The 20,082-nt window shown below is 46.3% G+C and overlaps 1 protein-coding gene across 43 annotated transcripts in view; it reads left to right on the top strand.

Moving 5' to 3' along the window:
• Nucleotides 1-20,082, top strand: part of NEDD4L (NEDD4 like E3 ubiquitin protein ligase) — a 367,516-nt gene that overhangs the window by 332,517 nt on the left and 14,917 nt on the right. For all 43 annotated transcript variants that reach the window (XM_077974731.1, XM_077974729.1, XM_077974725.1 and 40 more), the window contains 5 exons: nucleotides 493-614; nucleotides 3,098-3,168; nucleotides 5,878-5,973; nucleotides 16,049-16,122; nucleotides 18,338-18,398. In XM_077974731.1, coding sequence (XP_077830857.1) covers nucleotides 493-614; nucleotides 3,098-3,168; nucleotides 5,878-5,973; nucleotides 16,049-16,122; nucleotides 18,338-18,398 — 424 coding nt within the window. The remainder of the gene's footprint in view (nucleotides 1-492; nucleotides 615-3,097; nucleotides 3,169-5,877; nucleotides 5,974-16,048; nucleotides 16,123-18,337; nucleotides 18,399-20,082) is intronic.

The following is a 20,082-nucleotide window of genomic DNA, read 5'->3' as shown; positions in this document are numbered from 1 at the left end:
GTTCCTAATCCCCTTGAGGCCTTTTCAGAGCAGAGTAGTGGTCAGAAGACAGACCAAGGGTTGGGCCCATAGCAGACATCTTATGGCCAAGCCAAAAGCCTCTGGAAGGAATTAACCTTCCTTTATCACAGACACGACCTAAAGTACCCACATCAGTGGGAATGCCTGCACAGCCCCTTTATTATGTGGAGTTTCTTATCTCCCCAAGATACTTGGCTGAACCATATGAAATAGACACTTTGTGGATCAGAAACAGTCAAACATCAGCAGTTTCTTATGGTTTAATTGACTTTAGAGTACACATGCATCAGCTTCCATGGTGGGTCATGGTTGAGCAGGTGGTAAGTCAGGTCCTCTAGCCCACACCTTTTCCCACTAGGTACAGAATGCTTGCAAGGACACTGTAGAAATTGAGTGACAGGTGGCAAAGAAATATGCAAAATCTTGCATTTGAAAGTGTGATTGGTCTTTTCTTCTCTTTCTCCTCAAAAGGGACAACTACACTCTTCAGATCAACCCTAATTCAGGCCTCTGTAATGAAGATCATTTGTCCTACTTCACTTTTATTGGAAGAGTTGCTGGTCTGGCCGTATTTCATGGAAAGCTCTTAGATGGTAAGTCTTGAAGTAATAAAAATAGGTCAGTGCCGCTTGTGGTTTGCTGGTAGGTGTCTTATCTTTTGCATCATGAGTTTTTAAGCAAAAGCTTCACTGGTTTACTCATAAAGTATTTTTATGTTTCTCCCATAATGGATGTGCTTTTCTCTGGTAGCTTATTTTGGGCACTGAAGACATAATGTCTACACACAGTTAAAAACAAAAGTTTTTTTTTTTAACTTCATTGTAAAGCACAGAACATTATGTATTTATACATTTGTATGTTTTCTGGAATAACTTTACTGAAAGCAAGATTTGATAACAGATGGAAAAACTAATTGAAAAGTTAGTTAAAATGATCTCATCCATCTAATATTGTGTGATTATTGCATTTGTCCCCAAATTATTTTTTTAATTTGAAGGGACTAAATAATTTCAAAATAATGTTACCACTCAGCTAAGACATTAACCCTGAAACAAATAACACAAAATAATTTCATTCTTATTTAAAGCATGTAAATCATGGAAGAATTTCAAGGTACCTTGAAAGTTAGAAGTCAAACCCTCTACCTGGCATTATCTATAGGCTTGGAGACTTCTAAAAGATTTGGCCAATTCAAAATAGCGTCCTTAAGAAAACACTACAGAAATCATCAGTAAGGAAAAAGCATCAGAAATATTTTTTAAGAGCTTGGAGGTAGAGTGGTTGAGGATGGGAAGAGGGAGAGTAGAATTTGAGATTAACATTGCAATAACTTACAAGAAAGATATTTCCAAGGGAACTGTGTTCATTGCATTTATGGAGCCCTAGCTATTCTAATAAATAATTTGTATACCCTCTGTACTTTTCCCATGAATATGTTTTTACTGTTAATTGGTAGCTGATATTGATGCTCTGGTTGTAATGCTTTATTTGGTGGGAGGGTGACAGTAAACACTTTTTTTCCTCTAGAAGGAAACTAAACCACATACTCTTTCCATGTATGTATAGTGTGAATATATTTTAATTTCCAGCTTTGTAGTCTTGCCACAGATTATTTCAGCCTGCTCAAATTCACTCTAACTTTCTCAGAAGGTCAGTTTAGTCACCATATGCAAGTGAGAAGATGCTGTTAGTTGCTACAGCGTCTTTAATACTCTCTATAACAGGGGGTATTAGAGAAGCACAAGATATGATCCTGACCTTAGTCAGCTTATATTTTAGTGGGGGGAAAAGAGATGAGAACAAAACCAGAAGAATCACAGTGATAGTGTCCGAGCAGAAGGGAACACATTGAGTCCTCAGAAGAGAAAGTGACTTGGCCGGCGGCTCGGGGAATCTTTCCCAGGAAGAGCTACACCTCGGAGGTGGGGTAGCATTTGAGCATTCAGAGGCTGGGATCATTTCAGATGAGTGAGGACTGGCCCAGAGTCCAGGCTCTGTGGAAGGAGATGGGCAGAAGCAAGAACCAGGGTCTCTAGGAGCTGGCTAAAGTGACCCCCATGAGAGTGATCACGATATAAACCTGGAATTGCACATTTAAGAGTCCACGTGCACATAGATGGGTCTAGTCAGCAGTGTCTTCAAATTTCCCACAGATGGGAATGTCCCTGTCGGCAGGGCTCATTCTGCACATCTGTCCACTGCGCCCCCTGGTCGGCTTCATGCTTTTACTTCCCCAGACACTGGAGTCTGTTGGAGCCTTTATGGGGCCACGCTGAGCCGGGGAGAGTTGGCCTGTGCTGCAGAGGGTTGGTGCCTGGTGGGCGGATAAAGGAGCAGAAGCAGGAGCCTGGGGTGCCAGGTCTGGTGTGGTCAGGGCCCCCTTTGAGGAGGCGTGTGATGCCTTTAGATCAGGTCAAATGGAGGCCCCTGCAGGATGCCTGCATGGGGGGAGGTCGACCTCGCTGCTGTTGCCTACCTGAGGCCTCTGCCGTCCCTCCCCGGGAGGTTACACAGGCCCTCTCCGTGGCCTCCCCCATTTCCAACCTGTCCCCTTCCTGTGCTTTCTCCCCATCGCTGCCCGAGCAATGATAACAAAAGACAGATGGAATTTCACCTGGTCTTTCATTGACTCACCACTGCCCTCAGAGAGCACCCCAACTCTCCAGCACCCCATGTGGGCTGTGCACTGCCGGCCCCTCCTCTGGCCTGTCTACCTGCCCTGGCAAACTGCTGGCGAGTCCCCAGGCTTGTGGCTCTGCTTAGTGTACCCTTTTCTTCCCCAGTTCCTATGCCTGATTTGCACTGTGGACTCTGCTTGACCTTGAAGCTCATCTGTCACCTTCCAGAGGCCTTTCTGGCCCCACTCTGCTGCGCCATCTCTCTCAGCGCAGCCGCCCTCCTCTTGCCACTCTCCCCCGATCTCGCCGCCTCACTCGTGCAATACTGCAGAAGGCCGTTGGTTACTCCATCCTGGTTTCTCATTTACATTGAAAGCCAGTTAATCTTTTCTTTCATGCTCTGATAACGTAGCAGTATCAAAGACCTGAAATTAAACCCAGTGTTTACCGTATTTTAGGTTTCTTCATTAGACCATTTTACAAGATGATGTTGGGAAAGCAGATAACCCTGAATGACATGGAATCTGTGGTGAGTAAATGCAGGTCACACACTGGCCATCACCAGGCACTTGTGTCTTATGGGAAGGTATTGGAGAGCCATGTTTGTAGTCTCAGCCACTTCTATGGGTGTTGCATTCCATGTGAACAACAGGAGACATTTAATTGCTTGAAAAGTTCATTGATCTGTCTAATTCTTGTAATAAGTAAATATTATTGTTCACATTTCCTGGGACCATGGTACCTAGGGTGGATACATCCAAATCCCAGTTGCCTCTGCTTACCCGGCACAGGACTCGTGTGAACTTACTAAATCCAAGAGACAGCTGAAGATCTATGGTAGCCTGTGTTTCCCATAAAAACTGCTGCTACTGAATGTTTAGAGCTTCATCCACTCTCCCTCTGTTTCCTGACCTCATAAAAATGGTAGAGGCAAAGGTCAAAACAATAGGAAGAATATCAGGCAGACATCCTAGACATGGATGAGTGACGCCACAGGTCAGACAAGTGAACACTCGAGACGTTCTCCAAGTAGTGATTTGGGTTTTCATGTTGCATTTAACATTAATTTTACCTAGACCATTTTAGAGTTGGAAGGATTTTTTTTTTTTTTTTTGAGACGAAGTCTTGCTCTGTCGCCCAGGCTGGAGTACAATGGCGCGATCTTGGCTCACTGCAACCTCCGCCTCCCGGGTTCAAGCGATTCCCCTGCCTCAGCCCCTCAAGTAGCTGGGATTACAGGCACACGCCACCATGCCCGGCTAATTTTTTTTTTTTTTTTTTTTGTACTTTAGTAGAGACAAGGTTTCACCATGTTGGCCAGGATGGTCTCGATCTCCTGACCTCGTGATCCTCCTGCCTCATTCTCCCAAAGTGCTGGGTTACAGGCATGAGCCACCACGCCCGGCCAGGATTTTCTACAAAACAAAAATTGATGTTCTTCTTATAATATACTTCCGCTTCTCTTTTTCTTTTAATGTACCTATACCCCACATCTACCTCCAGAGTGTATGCGTGTTTGCCCACACACCAGCACACACATGGGCCACTGGGAAGCGTGTTTGTCCATTTGGGGCATTTGCAGCACATTTGTGTTTGCTCACTTGAGTTAAAAAGCCCCTGCATGACGTCACCTGGCTGTGATACCAGCTATATCTTGGGCACGGTTGGGTAGATGAGCTGTGTCCTCGGCCCTGACCAGTGCTGACTTAGTGTTTCTGTTCCTCCTCGTATGAAAGGAGAGGAAGAGGCCAGCAGTGCCCTTGAATCCGCCGCTGGTTTGCCAGTCATGGTGGGTTGGGTGCACACCTGTGATTCCAGTCTCCATTTTCACCTTGTATTTGTGCTTTCTGCTGCTTCATCATACAGTGATGAAGAGCATAGCATACATCATACATCATAAAGAGCATAGCAATTTCTCTTAATGTCTAATTTTATACCACATGCTGACAGTTAGTGCCTAAAATACAGTGCATGTATTATTTTTACCCTCTTCACAGCCTGTCGTGTCCCCAGCAGGAGAGACCGTGGAGGGAACAGGGACAGGCGCTTAGGCCTGTGACTGCTCCTCTGGATTCTGAAACCAGAGCGGCCACCCTTTTTGCTGACATTAACCTGGAGAGTGATCAAAGTGCAGGAAAGAGGATAACTTAAAACTATTGGTGTTTCTTAGTTGGAACATTATTTTACTTATTTATTTTTTTGGAGATGGAATCTTATTCTGTTTGCCAGGCTGGAGTGCAGTGGCACAACCATAGTTCACTGCAGCCTCCATCTCCTGGCACAAGCAATCCTCCTGTCTCAGCCTCCCAAGTAGCTAGGACCACAGGCAAACACCACCATCCCTAGCTAATTTTTTATTTTTTTGTAGACATGGCGTCTTGCTATGTTGCTTAGGCTGGTCTTGAACTCCAAGCCTCAAGCCCTCCTCCTGCCTCAGCCTCCCAAAGCCAAGGATTACAGGATTATAGGCATGAGCCACCAAGCCCAGCCTAGAACATTCTTTATCCTTCCTATTTTCCTCAGATATTTTCACTCTTTTTAAAAACTTTATTTATTTTTTATAAAGACAGGGTCTCACTATGTTGCCCAGGCTGGTCTCTTTAACTCCTGGACTCAAGTGATCCTCCCACCTTGGCCTCCCAAAGTGCTGGAATTACAGCCATGGTATTTTCACTCTAAAATGATAGAAAGTATATTGACCAGCCTGGCCAACGTGGCCAAACCCCCATCTCTACTAAAAATACAAAAATTAACCAGGTGTGGTGGCACACATCCGTAATCCTAGCTACTCAGGAGGCTAAGGCGGGAGAATCAGTGGAACCCAGGAGGCAAAGGTTGCAGTGAGCCAAGGTCACGCCATTGCACTCCAGCCTGGGTGACAAGAGCGAAACTCCATCTCAAAAAAAAGAAAAAAAGAAAGTACACTGATGTCTGTATGTTAAATTTTGTAGACCAATACAGCAGCTCCATGCATCATCCAGAGTAGATACCTTCCACTGTGCATCACCAAGGACAGGATTTAACTGCAAGCCCATTACAACTAAAGCAGTTGGTTTGTTTATATTTCAAATTAAAGAGGAAGGTTTGATTTAGGTGGAGCAGGAAACATTGCATTAGTGACGTATTTCTTGAGCATCCTGCACAGAATTACATTAGAATGTAATTATTTAAAGAAGTCAAACAAGTTTGTATTTCGGGGGAAAAAATGCTGAATTTTCACTCCTGTGTCATTCTGTAGGATAGTGAATATTACAACTCTTTGAAATGGATCCTGGAGAATGACCCTACTGAGCTGGACCTCATGTTCTGCATAGATGAAGAAAACTTTGGACAGGTACGTGTGGGTAACCCTGGGAACTCTTCTTTAGCTTTCAAGGGGCACTTTCTTCTTGACAGGTTGTAACACAACTTTGCTGGACAATCGGAAACAACCAGCAGGAGCTGCAGGTGTTGATTTTCATCTCATTGCAGCAGCACCTTCTTGTCATGCCAGGAAGCCACACTCCAATTACAACCATTTCTCTCTTCCAGCAAAGTTACAGAAATTCCAAGAGGCCTTGGGGGCCTGAGCCGGCACCTCTTCTAATCCAAAGCAAATGTGAATGTTTCATTTGTACCTCCGTTTTAGAATTTAGGTACTTAAAAAAATAGTGCGATTGTTGACTTAGCAATGTAAATACATCACCAGGAGTGGATGATGCTGGAAGGGCCATTGGTTTTTCTCTCTGTTTTATGGTTCTGTTGTCATGGCGACATTTGTCTTGTGGGGCTCAGCGTGGCATGCTCAGGTTTTTCTACCATTCCATCTGCTTTGCCCCCACGCTGTTACTCAGGCTGGATTAATCCTCAAAGTCAATTTCAGACTGGTCAGCAGGGATTTGGATGGGCCACTAAAAGTGGATTTCAAAGATAAAGTTGCCTGCTTGGAATTCTCATCATCCTAAGGATCTATACGATGTATCTGTCTCAAATCTGAAGCCTTTGCTTCGTCTGCCACTCAGTAATAATGGTGCAGCTTGGGAGGTGTTCTCAGGATATTCTCCGACCCTGGTACCTGTCCTTCCACAAAAGCCCCGCGGTATTTCCCATCTCTCAGACTAAATCTCCATGGCTATGAAATTAATTAGACCATAGAACTAATTGTGATGGTTGCCCTCTGAAAAATGAAATAGACGTGTTCTTTATTGCTAGATGTCAAAGATTGCTAGAGAATCTTTGAGAAAAGTAGTGGATGCCACTAGATATAAAGGATTTAATGACTGAGGGTAAAAATGGTTGGATAAGAAAATAATCACATGAATATCACAATCACTTGTTATTCCCATGTCCTGTGTTTGAGCCAGGAAACTTCAGTCTCTAGTGTGAGTCCTGGCATGGGTGGAACTTGGGGAGTCCATAGTGCCCCTCAGTGGCTGGGCGAGGCTCAGAGAAGGACTTCAGGCACCAGAGGCAAGAGACCTTGTGGCTTAGTGTAAATGATCAAGTCCTTTAAAAATCTCCTTTTTTCCCGCCTCCCCTTCCGCCCCCCCGTGTTATGCTTTATGCCTAAGAATCCTTACAGACAGACGGACACTGTTCTCCTGCACGGGGACCTTGTGATGGAGCAGGGAGGGGTCTTTTCAGCTGCTGCCCCTCTGGGTCTCCAGCAGCCTCCCCAGGACCAAGAACACTGGCTGTCTCCAGCCCTGTCTGCCTCCTTCCTCTGCTGCCTTTGACATGAATGGCTCACTCCCCCCAGAGACGCCTGCAAGGCACAATGCCTTTCACTCGGGGCTCTCACCCCTCCCCGCTGGTCTGCAGTCCCCTGGAAGTGCATGGTCCTCTGCTGGCCCTGTGGATGCAGGTGTCATCCTGCCAGCTGTCCTGCACCCGCTGTTTTTTTGTCTTACCCTTGCCATCTGGATGTCCTCATCCTGCCCTTGGCTCCAGTTGCTTCCGTCTCCGTTCACCACCAGCCTCTTATCTCAGGCCCACATCTGCCTTCCAGCCTCCAGAATTCCCTGGTCTAACGGCCTCCTCATCTGCTTCTCCTGAGAGGCTCACAGGTCCCAGTGCTAAAGCCACTTTTTCCTCCCCAGCCCCCACATCGGTTATGGTCTCATCAGTGCCACCACTGTCGCCTCCCACCTGACCCTTGGGCATCCCCTCAGAATCTCCCTCTCTCCTCATGCCATCTCCCTGTGCCCAGGTTTGCTGTGCCCTGTGACTCCCCGTCCTTGACACGTCCCTGTCTGTGCTCTCCCCTGGCCCATCCCCCGATCACTTCTTGATGGCTGTTCTCACAGCCTCCTGTCAGCCACTCCCTTTCCTGCTTTGCTGCTCTCTACCCTGTTCTCCAGTGCCCCCACTCCAGGTGTGAGCCCCTTATGGAATATTTCTGAAATACAGCCCTGAAAATGTCCTTCTTCTACTTGGCCATCTTGTGACCTTCAGCATAAACGAAAACTTGTTAGCATGATCCAGACCTGCCCCCCTCTGGCATTACCCTCTGACTCCTTTCTGTCAACCTGTCAGCAAACAGTGTGCCTTCAACAATGTCCCCAGAGATGCCTCAGTGCCACATTGCTGCCTCGACAGTGCCGACTCTGTACCGATGCACTCTCGTCTCTCCCCCATCACCTCTTTCCCTACTGTCCTCGAGGTATTGACTGACGTACTGTGTGCTGTACGCCTCCTGAGGTCTTCTGGGTCTCTCCAGTGCTAAGCATGTAGTTGATGCCTACTAAGTGCTTATTGAGCAAACGAATGAGGAGTGCTAATCTGGCTTATTGAAAATGTGAATAAGGTTCTAAGTGATAGAAATCCTAAGTGTGAGAAAACAAAATCAGTTGAGTCATAGTGGCCTTTTTTAAAAAGCCGGACCTATTGAAGGGTCTGAAACTGCCAATTTTCAAACAATTAGACATGGTTAGTCACCCTGGAAGTATCTTCCTTTCATTTTTAACATATGAAGGAAGGAGTGGAAGTAAAGAACTAAGGAAGATTTAAAATCAGTCTTGTGTGTTAAATGCATTAAAAAAGTCTTTTTGTGGATCCACTCATAGAAAACCATATGACCAAATTAACCCAATTCAGAAAACTATTCACAATGCCACAGTCAGAAGCAAATGATCTGGGAAACCTTCCTAATTACATTGAAGTGTAATTGTTTCCACCTCATAAATGGAAATCAAACACAGGGTGTTGGAGTTTTTAAGCAGGCCTCTAATGAAACTTCGGATGATCGTTCAGGCTAGATCTTCATTAAAAACAGTTCTCAGACCTCCTCGTTTAAATGTTGTGAATTCTTCTGACTTTGGGGTAGGATCAAGTAGAGTAATGCACTAATCAAAATAGACCCACGAGATGAGTAAGATAAGAATTAGGTGCCCAGTTTGTTAAATTACTGCCTTGCCTTTTTAAGAGAGCTATCCTTTTAACAGGGAACTCGTGTATTTATTTTGCACTCTGGGAAGGAATTTAGAGCGAGTTAAGCAGCTGCGTATGGATCTCATCTCCCGTATCCAGTCCATCAGCGAGCCTTGTTCACACACCTGTGAAACCTTTCTCACTTCTATGCATTCTCCCGATCTCTTCTCTAAGTCACACCCAAGTCCAAGCTCCCATCTTCCCCACTAGACCCCCGACTGGTCTCTACGTCCAGTTTGGCTCCCTATAATGGCAGAGTGGTCTTTTTGGAATATAAAAATGAGCGTGTCCTTCCTATGCCAGAAACCTTCAGGGGTTTCCCCTGCCCTTGAGCTAAAGACCCCAACCTTACTTTGTCCCACAAGGTCCTGCATGGCCTGGCTCTCCCCGCTCCTCCTCCAGACTCACTGTGAATCAGTGTGTTTAGCGCCTGTCTCTGCTGCGCAGCTTCCTCCCGGTGATGGCAGCCGCATCCCTGCCCTGTGCTCACTCACTGTCATGTACTTCCCACCAGCACATTGCCTGGTGCATGGTGGGTACCCATAGTTGTTGATGTGGAAATCTAGGCATTAGCACGATGCCCGGACAAGCCTCTCGCTTCTTTGGCCCTCTGCAAAACTGTTGACTCTGACCCAGAAGGAAGCCCATTCCTCCCCAATGCCAAACAGTCAAGTCGCTTCCGCAGTGGGGCAAAGCGAGTGCAGTTGCTATGGGTTGAAACAGACACGCAGTCAGCCTTCCACGGTGTTTCAAGCTTTTTTTTTTTAATTTCACAGTTAGAAATATCAGACCATGAAGTTTGGTAGCTGTTCCTTCATGTAATGAAGCTGCAGCTGTTGCCATTATTTTGCAATTTGTTTTCTTTCTGATCGGTAAGAATCTGGGACTGCTGGCTTCTAGGGCCTAATAATATGAAAGTTTCCACTAAGGAAATGTCAGCATTTGAACTATGATCCCGTGCCAAGCAGGAAGAATAAACCATACCCGCATTCACTGCTGTGCACACATACCCGCCCCCACCAGGAGGAGGGACCCTTTTAGGGCTGTAACAAGTGAAAATTCTTGATTGCAAGTTCAGCAGAACATCATCTGATTTGGTTATGGGTTTGTTTGTTTTTTGAGACAGTCTCGCTCTGTCACCCAGGCTGGAGTGCAATGGCAGGATATTGGCTCACTGCAACCTCTGCCTCCCGGTTTCAAGCAATTCTCATGCCTCAGCCTCCTGAGTAGCTGAGACCACAGGTGCACGCCATCATGCCCGGCAAATTTTTGTATTTTTAGTAGACAGGGTTTCACCATGTTGGCCAGACTGGTCTCAAACTTCTCACCTCAGGTGATCCACCTGCCTTGGCCTCTCCAAGTGTTGGGATTACAGGCGTGAGCCTTTTTGTATTTTTAGTGGAGACAGGACTTCTCCATATTGGCCAGGCTGGTCTCAAACTCCTGGCCTCAAGTGATCTGCCAACCTCAGCCTCCCGAAGTGCTGGGCTTATAGGTATGAGCCACCATGCCTGGCCTGATTTGGTTGTTTTGAAGAGGTACCAGAAGTTTCGAGAGGCTGTGCAGTAGTTGGAGGGAAAGCATGGGCAGCAGCCATATAGGAAGGTTCTTTAGGATCAGGCCTGGATCAGGTTGAGCCAGTCTCCATAGGAATGATCACCCCAAGGGGACAAAAATGGATTCTTAGAGGAGATAATCTCAGACATTAAAGTGGTTTGTGGCCCTCCCAAAAGCCACAGCACATACCACAGGTGTACTGTGGATCTCTCTGTTAAGATTTCATGGAGAGAGATGGGCCATTGGCAGAAAGAATCTAAAAAGGCTTTTTAGGGGGCAATAATGAATTAAAACGTGGAGAAACACTTGGCGGGAGGCAGTGAGTGACAAGGCAGAAACGGTCAATATGAGGGATAGGGCAGAGCACGTCCTGGCTGAAGTCAGAAGGAGCCAGACCAAGAGCCCAGAGCTGGAGGTGGCTCCCGGGAGGGCTGAGGCCCCGGCCCCTCCAGGCCAGTCAGGGACACAGAGGGATGACACCTGTGGAGACGGGAAGTCGGAAGGCTGGTGTGGACTCACTGCCTCCCTGCTGTTGGTAGTTGCGCTGATGTCTGCTGGAGAGGCTGGAGAGGATGAGGAAGGCCTAGTTGGTGGAGTGATGGGGGTGCAGGGCACTGACTGCCCCTGAGGCCATGCCCTGCAGGATTTGTGAGCACCCATCGATGGGAGTTTGCCCAGCAGTGCTCAGTTTCCAAGAATGGAGTCTGACAAGCAGACAAGCCTTGTTCCGCCGAGTTCAGCATATTCGATGTGATCCAAGCTGTTTCTCAGCAGCTTCCCAGGCAGCACAAAGCATCTATGGAGAGTCAGGGAGATGTATGGGAATCGGGTTGTTAACTGGCAAAGGCAGGGAGTCTCCCAGAGGTTCCTCTGATCTCTGTGAGGAAGAGAGCCAAGTTTATGCTGGGGCCAGTAGACTTAAAGAGGAATTTTTCTACTGCAGTGTTTTCCCGTGAGCCCTTGCTGAGCACCTGCTGTGGCTGGGCACTATGTTCTTTGTGTGGGGTCCTCCAGGAGCCCAGGCACAGGAGGGTGATGGCCCAGAAAGCCCTGGGAGGGCGGGGTGTGCGTTTCGTGGCTGAAGGTGACAAGAATCCACCCCACAGAGGAGGCTCTGCAGACTGCTTGCCAGGCAGTGGGTCCCCTGGGTGCCAACACCAGCTCCTTCTGCAGTTTGGTGTTTCTCCTTGGTCACCTTGCTGGTTCTCTGCCTCCTCCGGGATGCTGTCCACCCTCATGATGCGGCCAGGGTGCTGCCGCAGCACCTGTAGGAGATGTGCAGGGCGGAAAGCAGCCCCTGTGTGACGCTGCCCCGCCTTCTCCTGCTTACGGCTGACACTGTCACGGTGCCACCTGGCATTCGGTGCTGATGACATACAGTCCCTCCCCTCCTGTGGTGGCAATAGCTGACATTAAGAAGGGGCAGATTTGGGGGAAAGGAGAACACAGGCTGTAGTTAGAGTGAAGGTCAGGCAGGAATGGAGGCCCGCGGGGAATCTGTGTGCCCGGAGGCGAGCGTTAGAATCAGACAGGCTTGGCGTGGTCCCCGCTTCTCCAACTCCCATGGAGCCTCGTGCCCAACCAGCAAGGGCTTGGGGACACCGGCCAGTGGCAGTGAGGCAGTGTAGCGGGCTGGACGATATACCTGCACTGCAGGAGACGGTCTCACGATCAGCCCCTGACAGCCGGTCTCAAAAGTGGAATTTGAAGAGTGGTCATTGCTTCTAATGAAAGTGTCGCCTGTAACTCATGAAAGTGTCACCTGCAACAAACCCTAGAAGGATGCATTTCTGTACCACTGAGGGGTCGAGCCGGGAGGAACCAAAATCTGGGGACTTGCCCCCTAACTTAGTAGCTTAGAGAGCAGAATTATAAACCCTTCGTCCTGTGGCCCTCCTTGGGCCCTCCCCTCACTCTCCCACAGAGAAACCCAGGGTCAGAATCAACCGTGAGACTTGACGGCTGCCCACAGGATGATTTACTGCTGTGACCTCATTTAGCATGGTAGTATGGGCCCATTTTTTCGTTTCTTTCAAAAATTACTAGTTTATCTGATTATAAAATATTAACCTTAAAAATAAAGCCAGTATAGGCCGGGCACGGTGGCTCAGGCCTGTAACCCCAGCACTTTGGGAGGCCGAGGTGGGTGGATCACAAGGTCAGGAGATCGAGACCACGGTGAAACCCCGTCTCTACTAAAAATACAAAAAAATTAGCCAGGCGCGGTGGCGGGCGCCTGTAGTCCCAGCTACTCAGGAGGCTGAGGCAGGAGAATGGCATGAACCCGGGAGGCGGAGCTTGCAGTGAGCCGAGATCTGGCCACTGCACTCCAGCCTGGGCGACAGAGCGAGACTCCGTCTCAAAAAATAAAATAAAATAAAATAAAATAAAAAATAAAGCCAGTGTAATAAAAATATGTAAAATAAATAAATGTCACTTATTCCCAGTATCTCAAGAAAACTCAGGATTAAAACTTTTATTTACATTTTCCAGAATTATTCTTTGTAAGCACAAACACAGATTTTTTTACAGAAGTGAAATTCTACGCTGCATACATTTTCTTTATTATTAATTAATTAATTATTTTGAAACGGAGTCTCGCTCTGTTGCCCAGGCTGGAGTGCAATGGCGTGATCTCGGCTCACTGCAACCTCTGCCCCCCGGGTTCAAGCGATTCTCCTGCCCGAGCCTCCTGAGTAGCTGGGATTACAGGCGTGAGCCACCACTCCCAACTAATTTTTGTATTTTAGTAAAGATGGGTTTTCACCATGTTGGCCAGGCTGGTCTTGAACTCCTGACCTTGTGATCTGCCTACCTCAGTCTCCTAAAATTTTTATTATTATACTTTAAGTTCTGGGATACATGTGCACAATGTGCAGGTTTGTTACATAGGTATACACATGCCATAGTGGTTTGCTGCACCCATCAACCCATCATCTACATTAGGTATTTCTCTTTTTTTTGAGACAACTCTTAATGCTATCCCTCCCCTAGCCCTCTACCCCATGACAGGCCCCGGTGTGTGATGTTCCCCTTCCTGTATCCATGAGTTCTCATCGTTCAACTCCCACTTATGAGTGAAGCTGGAAACCATCATTCTCAGCAAACTACACAGGAACAGAAAACCATTTTCAAGTTAATATATCACACATACCTTTTCATGTCACTAAGTATCAGTCTATAGCATTCTAATAACTATGCGAATTTTATTTTGTAGACGTGCCGTTTATTTTTATCCATGCCCTGTTGGTAGACGTTTAGGCTATTTCAGTATTTTCTATGTAAACATATAATTATGTATAACCATGGAATACTCATATAGATAGATAGATAGATAGATAGATAGATAGATAGATAGATAGATAGATAGATAGATATCTGTGAGAAGGGATATGTAGTTTTTAAATTGGGATGCCTATTGCCAAATTATAATATCTTCAGAAAAAGATTGAAGCAATTAGACTCCCTCCCACAGTGAAAGTGAGAACCAGTTCCCTGCATTCGGCGACACTGGCTTATTTTCTCTTTGGGTGCTGCTTTTGGAGGAAGCAGAGTGTTCTCCTCCTTAGCCCTCCCCTCCCCACTTTGTCTGTGGCTGACCCGCTCATTCAGTAGCTCTCTGGAAATCACAGCTTTCAGGCAACACCAAGGAAGGCTCTATGATCAAAGAAAGAGGGCCGGATGAGTGCTGGAAGGAGTGTATTACAGGGATCGTGGATGCTTATGTACTTCACCTCCCTCCCTTTCCCTGCGCAGGGGGAAAGGGTGGGAGAAAGATTCCGCCTGGGTGTAGCCGGGCTGTACCAAAAGCCTTCTCAATAGCAATGCCTGGGCTGGGATTTATTAACTTGTCATTGATGTGCATCTGATAAGAAAACTGTTACTGAAGGAACAACAAGGCTTTCTGGGGAGGAATAAATGGGGAAAAAAAGAAAAGCCAACCTGGGTTATTAACACGTAGAACAAAAGGTATGAATGAGCACTGTCCGCGCACCTCTGAGAACAGCCACGAACTGCGGTGTTTCACTGTGGAAACATCCCCACCCCACCCCCGAGTGGAAACCGTTTGGCATCCTCCATCCCCGACACGGCTTGTACGGGGCAGGAGCAGATGACCCCTGGGAGAACATGGAATGCACTGGGAGGATGGCAGCTGGAAAGGGAAATGGAGAAATGAAGGACGTCAGCAGAACCGGAAACGCAGCAACAGGATTAAAATTCACATTGGGCACAGTGAAGACTTCAGTTGACTTTGCAGAAATGGAAAGTGTAGTGGAAAAATGAGATTCCTTCCTGAATAAAGAGAAAAAGAGAATGTAGAGGGACTGGATGGATGATGAATGTGTTTTACGTTGAAAAGCCATCTCAGTGTGAATGGGAACAAGAGCCAGTGCATGGAGAAGCCGCATGAGAGACACAGGTGCGAGTGCTCGGGTCGGAGGGGCTCAGGATCTCTTGGGTGCAGGTGGCAGGACCAAGGAACCCCTGGAGGCAGCCTCTGCCAGAGCACAGCATTTATCACAGCGTGGAACCTCTATCCCTCCTGGGTACCACCCTAACACTTACTCTAGAAAACCCTCTCCCCCTGCTTGGTTTACTCTGCAGGCAGAGGAAAAGAGACTTACAGGGAATCCCACCAAAATAGTGGCATGGCTTTCTTTCAGTAGGAGAGGTGTAGGTGGTATATTTTTCCACCTTTTTTTCCCCAAAATTTCTACAATGAGAAAAAAAAATTTATTTTAAAATAATAGGCCTTTCTCCCTTCCCTCACACTGGTTACTGCTATATAGGGCATGATGGTAAGCTAGATCTGGGTCAGAGCATAGGAGAAAGGGCTGCCCTGATTGCAGCTGCTTTATTCATGATGGTGGGTGGCACTAAGGGAGGAAGCTTCGGGGCAGATGAGCAAGGAGAAGGCGTCCTATGCAAATAAATGTCTTCAAAAACCAGATAAATCTGTCTCTTCAGCCTGGATCCTTAAGCTTCTTTCTTGTCTTTAAGTATCTGTTTGCATTTTTGAAAGAAATACCATGCATCCTTTTTTATAACTAGAAAATATTCAGAAACAGAATGCATTAGAATTTGGATTTCTGGAGTCTTGATGGGTGTACCCTGTTCTTTTCTCTATTAAACATAATTAGTGTCCTGATAAATGAATAGCAGATGAAAAAATGTTGCTCTTCATTATTGCTAATACATGAAGAATAATTAAAAGTCATAAGTAACCATAAAACAATTCGCCTTTAATGATAGCATCTTTAACTGTGTAACATCCTAGCAATTTGAAAGCCTCATTGGACATTCTCTTGTGCACAGAGCCCATCTGCTGGGAAATATTTCTGAATACATGTTGTCTTCCTTTTATAGTAAGACATTGTTACTCTATAATAATATGCAAGATAACTTCGTGATAAGTAATTGTTGTTTTATCTTTGTAATTACAGACATATCAAGTGGATTTGAAGCCCAATGGGTCAGAAATAATGGTCACAAATGAAAACAAAAGGGAATATATCGAGTACGTATACACATATTTACTGCCTTTTTTTTTTTTTTAATAAATTGAGCAGCATGTTTGGTCACTGTCCCTTGCTGAAACAGCTCATGTATTTATTATGGGCATGAGTTTATTGGTCAGTTTTCAACAATATGAGTTCTTTTTTGGCTTGGGCTCATGGGAAGTTGAATATGGGATGGGATGGAAAGTCTGTCTTGTATCATGACTCCATTGAGCTGCCTATAAAGGAGCAGAGGAGGGAGAAAAGGTCTATATTATTGAGTAATATGGCAGATACTCTTTTGGAATATGTGGATATCAACTAAGATTTAGAATTGCAACAGAGGGCCACGGTGTCAGTGACCAGCGGAGCAAAATTAGGAACCAACGAAGAAAAAATACTTTGTCTCTCTCCCAACAACTTTTCCATAACAGAAGTGTATAGAAATAATTAAAATGGATAGGAAGAATTCAGCATGTGCAACCCTACGGAATTGTTTCTGGTATTTGTAATATTCTTAATTCAATCTCAGTCTCAGAGTGGAACAAAACGTTGAGTCCTTTTGGAAGTCTAGCTCTTAAGTGATTCTAAGACATTTGTACCAGGCAGAAGTTTTTGCTCTGTTGGGCACATTACATTTTCTTTTTTAGTGTATATGTGTGCTTCAAATGCATAACTCTGGGATCTTCCAAGGAGATCCCCTTGTGCAGGGGTGAGGTGAGCACTGCAGTGTGCAGTTTGTGGCTCCCTTGTGGGTCGCCGCAGTGGCCTGAGTTCCTTGTTTGCATTCAGTGCTTCATTTCAACAGGCTGGGCTCCCTCCTTTCTTCTCATTTGGAATTGGTCAGAGGTCTTGAATTCAGACAGCTCTTGAATTGACTGTGGGTCTTAGCACCTTTCAGTGTGATCTGCAAAGGAAAACCTACTGTCCTTCCTAATTAGGAAGAAACGGAGCCTGTTAGAGTCTCTAGTCAGAGATCCCGGCAAGGACTGGAACTATTACATGGCAGACTTTTTTCCACTCTCAAGTTGAAAGTGAGAGTGGAAAATTCAAGTTATGCTGAATACATAGGCTAGAAATAAGATACATCAGTTCTTACCTGGCCACATTAATTGGCACGCTTGTTCTGAATTTGAACAATCTTAGCTGATGACACCCTGGCAGACACCATTGTCTTCCTTCAGAAAGTACAGACTGTGTGGGATTTAAAAAATATTCTAGCCCAGGGTGACCCAGGTCTCAAGTCTGAGGACTCTGACATGTGTGGTATGTGTCTTGCACCATTCTTTGTGGTTCTTTTAGGGTTCAAACGTAGTGGGAGTCAGGGCCAGGCAGGGTTCCAGCTAGCTTTACTTTTAAAAGTGTAATCGAAATCACCAGCTGCTCCCTGATACCTCTGCTCCCCTGGTGCCAGAAGAATGCTGTTGAGCTGATCACTGTAGCCCAGGAGGTGCCGCCTGAGAGGCTGCACAATGGTTGTGCTGCAGGCTGGTCCTCAGGGCCGTTACCATGGTTACAGTGGTACCACTCCAAAGGTGAGAGCCCTTCAGAATGATGGAATGCCTCAGATGACACCCAGAGTAGATTTGCCTTGTGATCAGTTATGCTGTGCATTGAACACTGTCACAGGGAACTTGGTTTTGGTGAACTTCAGTTGCATAAGGAGGTCTTACCATTCATCTTCTAAATTTTGGCATTAAATTATGAGTGCAAATCATTTTGCTGATAAAGCTTGTATGTTATTGTTGAATATTAGCACATTGGATACGAGAATGAAATATTAGATAACTAAATGCATTGTCCTGAGTACTCTTTACAAATACATATACATATATGTGGTGTGTAGATGGGTGTGTGCATCTTATACACATATACCTGTGTGTTCATACCCCATGAACTTTCCCCTTTTCTCTATGTTGTCACATTTTAAAGCAGTTGAAGCATTTAAAGCATTTTAAAGCAGTTAAACATTTAAAGCAGTTTAGGTCAGCCAAACCTTGATGTGGGGGAAGCTAATTATTCTTTTGAAATCTCCAGTGAGATTTTAGGTTTTTCACAGGTGTTCCAGGGAGTCTTGAAAGAAGCCATGAATAAACTAAACAGTGGGGGCGCAGAGGAGACCCTCCCCTCTGCTCTGCTGTCACGGGTGGAGGAGAAGCACTCCCTGTTGTGAAGAAAGCAGTGAGTGCTAGTGATGACAGAGGTGGCTCAATATTGTCCTCTTTTCTCCTGCAGCTTAGTCATCCAGTGGAGATTTGTGAACAGGGTCCAGAAGCAGATGAACGCCTTCTTGGAGGTGAGCCTTGCTGGCCAGGGTTCTCTGCCGTGTGCCTCTGGTCCTGGGTCGAGCGGGGATCGCGCTTCTCCTTTGGCTGGTGTGGTGGAGCTGATCATGCACTGAGAGACAGGGGCGAGGCTGGGGACCCCGCAGGAAGGCTGGGATCGCACAGCTCACGCCGCTGGCCAGTCTCCAGCACGAGAGTGTTCAGCTGCCGTGCCGCTACCTCTTTTTCCTTTTCACGGGTTCTCCTGCTTGACTTCTTATTTTCATATTTGTCCTGTTTAAAGAGGACATTTTACAAACTTGATCTAGAACCATTGTCTTGAAGTTTCAGGTGGTACCCAAGAGAAGGCTGTCTTTTGCTGCAGTGACAGTTTCCAAGAAGCCCGAGGGCTCAGAGCTGAATGATAAAGCACAGTCCCCGCAGTGCCTCACCACCCTCCATGGATCACTGCTGCCTGGGTTTTTTGTTGTTGTTGTTGTTGAGACAGAGTCTCGCTCTGTCACCCAGGCGAGAGTGTAGTGGCGTGATCTTGGCTCACTGCAGCCTCTGCCTCCCAGGTTCAAGCAGTTCTCCTGCGTCAGCCCCCGAGTAGCTGGGACTACAGGCATGTGCCACCACGCCCGGCTAATTTTTGTATTTTTAGTAGAGACAGGGTTTCCCCATGTTGGCCAGGATGATCTTGATCTCCTGACCTCATGATCCACCCACCTCGGCCTTCCAAAGTGCTGGAATTACCGGCATGAACCACCGCGCCCAGCCCTGGGCATTTTTTTTTTAATCCCCTGCCCTTTTTCTTTGTGGCTATATTAGTAATCCATTGCAGATTATTTTCTATACAGATACATGGAAAACACATTTTCTTAAGCTTAGTTTTTATTTTATATCCAGCCACCTCTTGACAACTTTTACCCTGATACAGAGCAAAGCAGGCACTGCCCAGATCCAACTTTTTAATATGAGGGATGCTCCCAGGCCCCTAGCAGAGGGTGAAGGATTCATCATTTTAAACAGTATTCCACTTGGACCAAAAGTGAAATTCTTTCTTAAATCTGATAGTATCCATTACCTCAGAGATCACACAGGAAACGGCCTCGCGTCCACGTGACTGGTGTTCTCTGCACTGAGGCAGAGCTCTTGGGGCAATTATTTCCCTTCACTCAGGCACCTACACAGGATGAGTGAAGCCCGGGCAGCACACTCAGAAACAACTCAGGGCCTTAGGAACTTAAAATGGGGGGGCAGAATGTCAGGTTTCGTTCTTTATTTAGATAAGAAATCCCAGGAAGCAGATTCCTGGGCCCCACCACAGGCAGTCCACACCTTCAGAAACACGACTTTGGCAGTGCGCAGGGCCCAGCAGAGCTGAGCTCGTCCTAGATCACGCCATAGTTAGTGGTAACCTGGGAACTGGAGCGTGGTTTTCTGGGCGCACAGTCTGCACCCATCACCCGCCTCCCTCTGTGTTTCTTCTCCATGCCTCCCGGGCGTTATTTTTAAGTGTGTCTCTTACACATCTGTGGCCTGTGCATTTTAGGGCGCACTGACTCACAGCAGTGTTATAAATGGCTTTTGGAATCCACCTGCCTACAGTAGCCAGTATTCTCATCAGGTTTCAAAAATTACTCTACTACTCGAATCTTCTAGATTCTATGATTTTTCAAAACTTTTGTAGTGACTGTGCTGTTTTTACTGGAA

The sequence above is a fragment of the Macaca mulatta genome, chromosome 18 (genome assembly GCF_049350105.2).
Source record: "Macaca mulatta isolate MMU2019108-1 chromosome 18, T2T-MMU8v2.0, whole genome shotgun sequence".
NCBI lineage: Eukaryota > Metazoa > Chordata > Mammalia > Primates > Cercopithecidae > Macaca > Macaca mulatta.
Note: the sequence above shows the minus strand (reverse complement) of the source record. Positions and strands in the feature narration are given on the sequence as shown.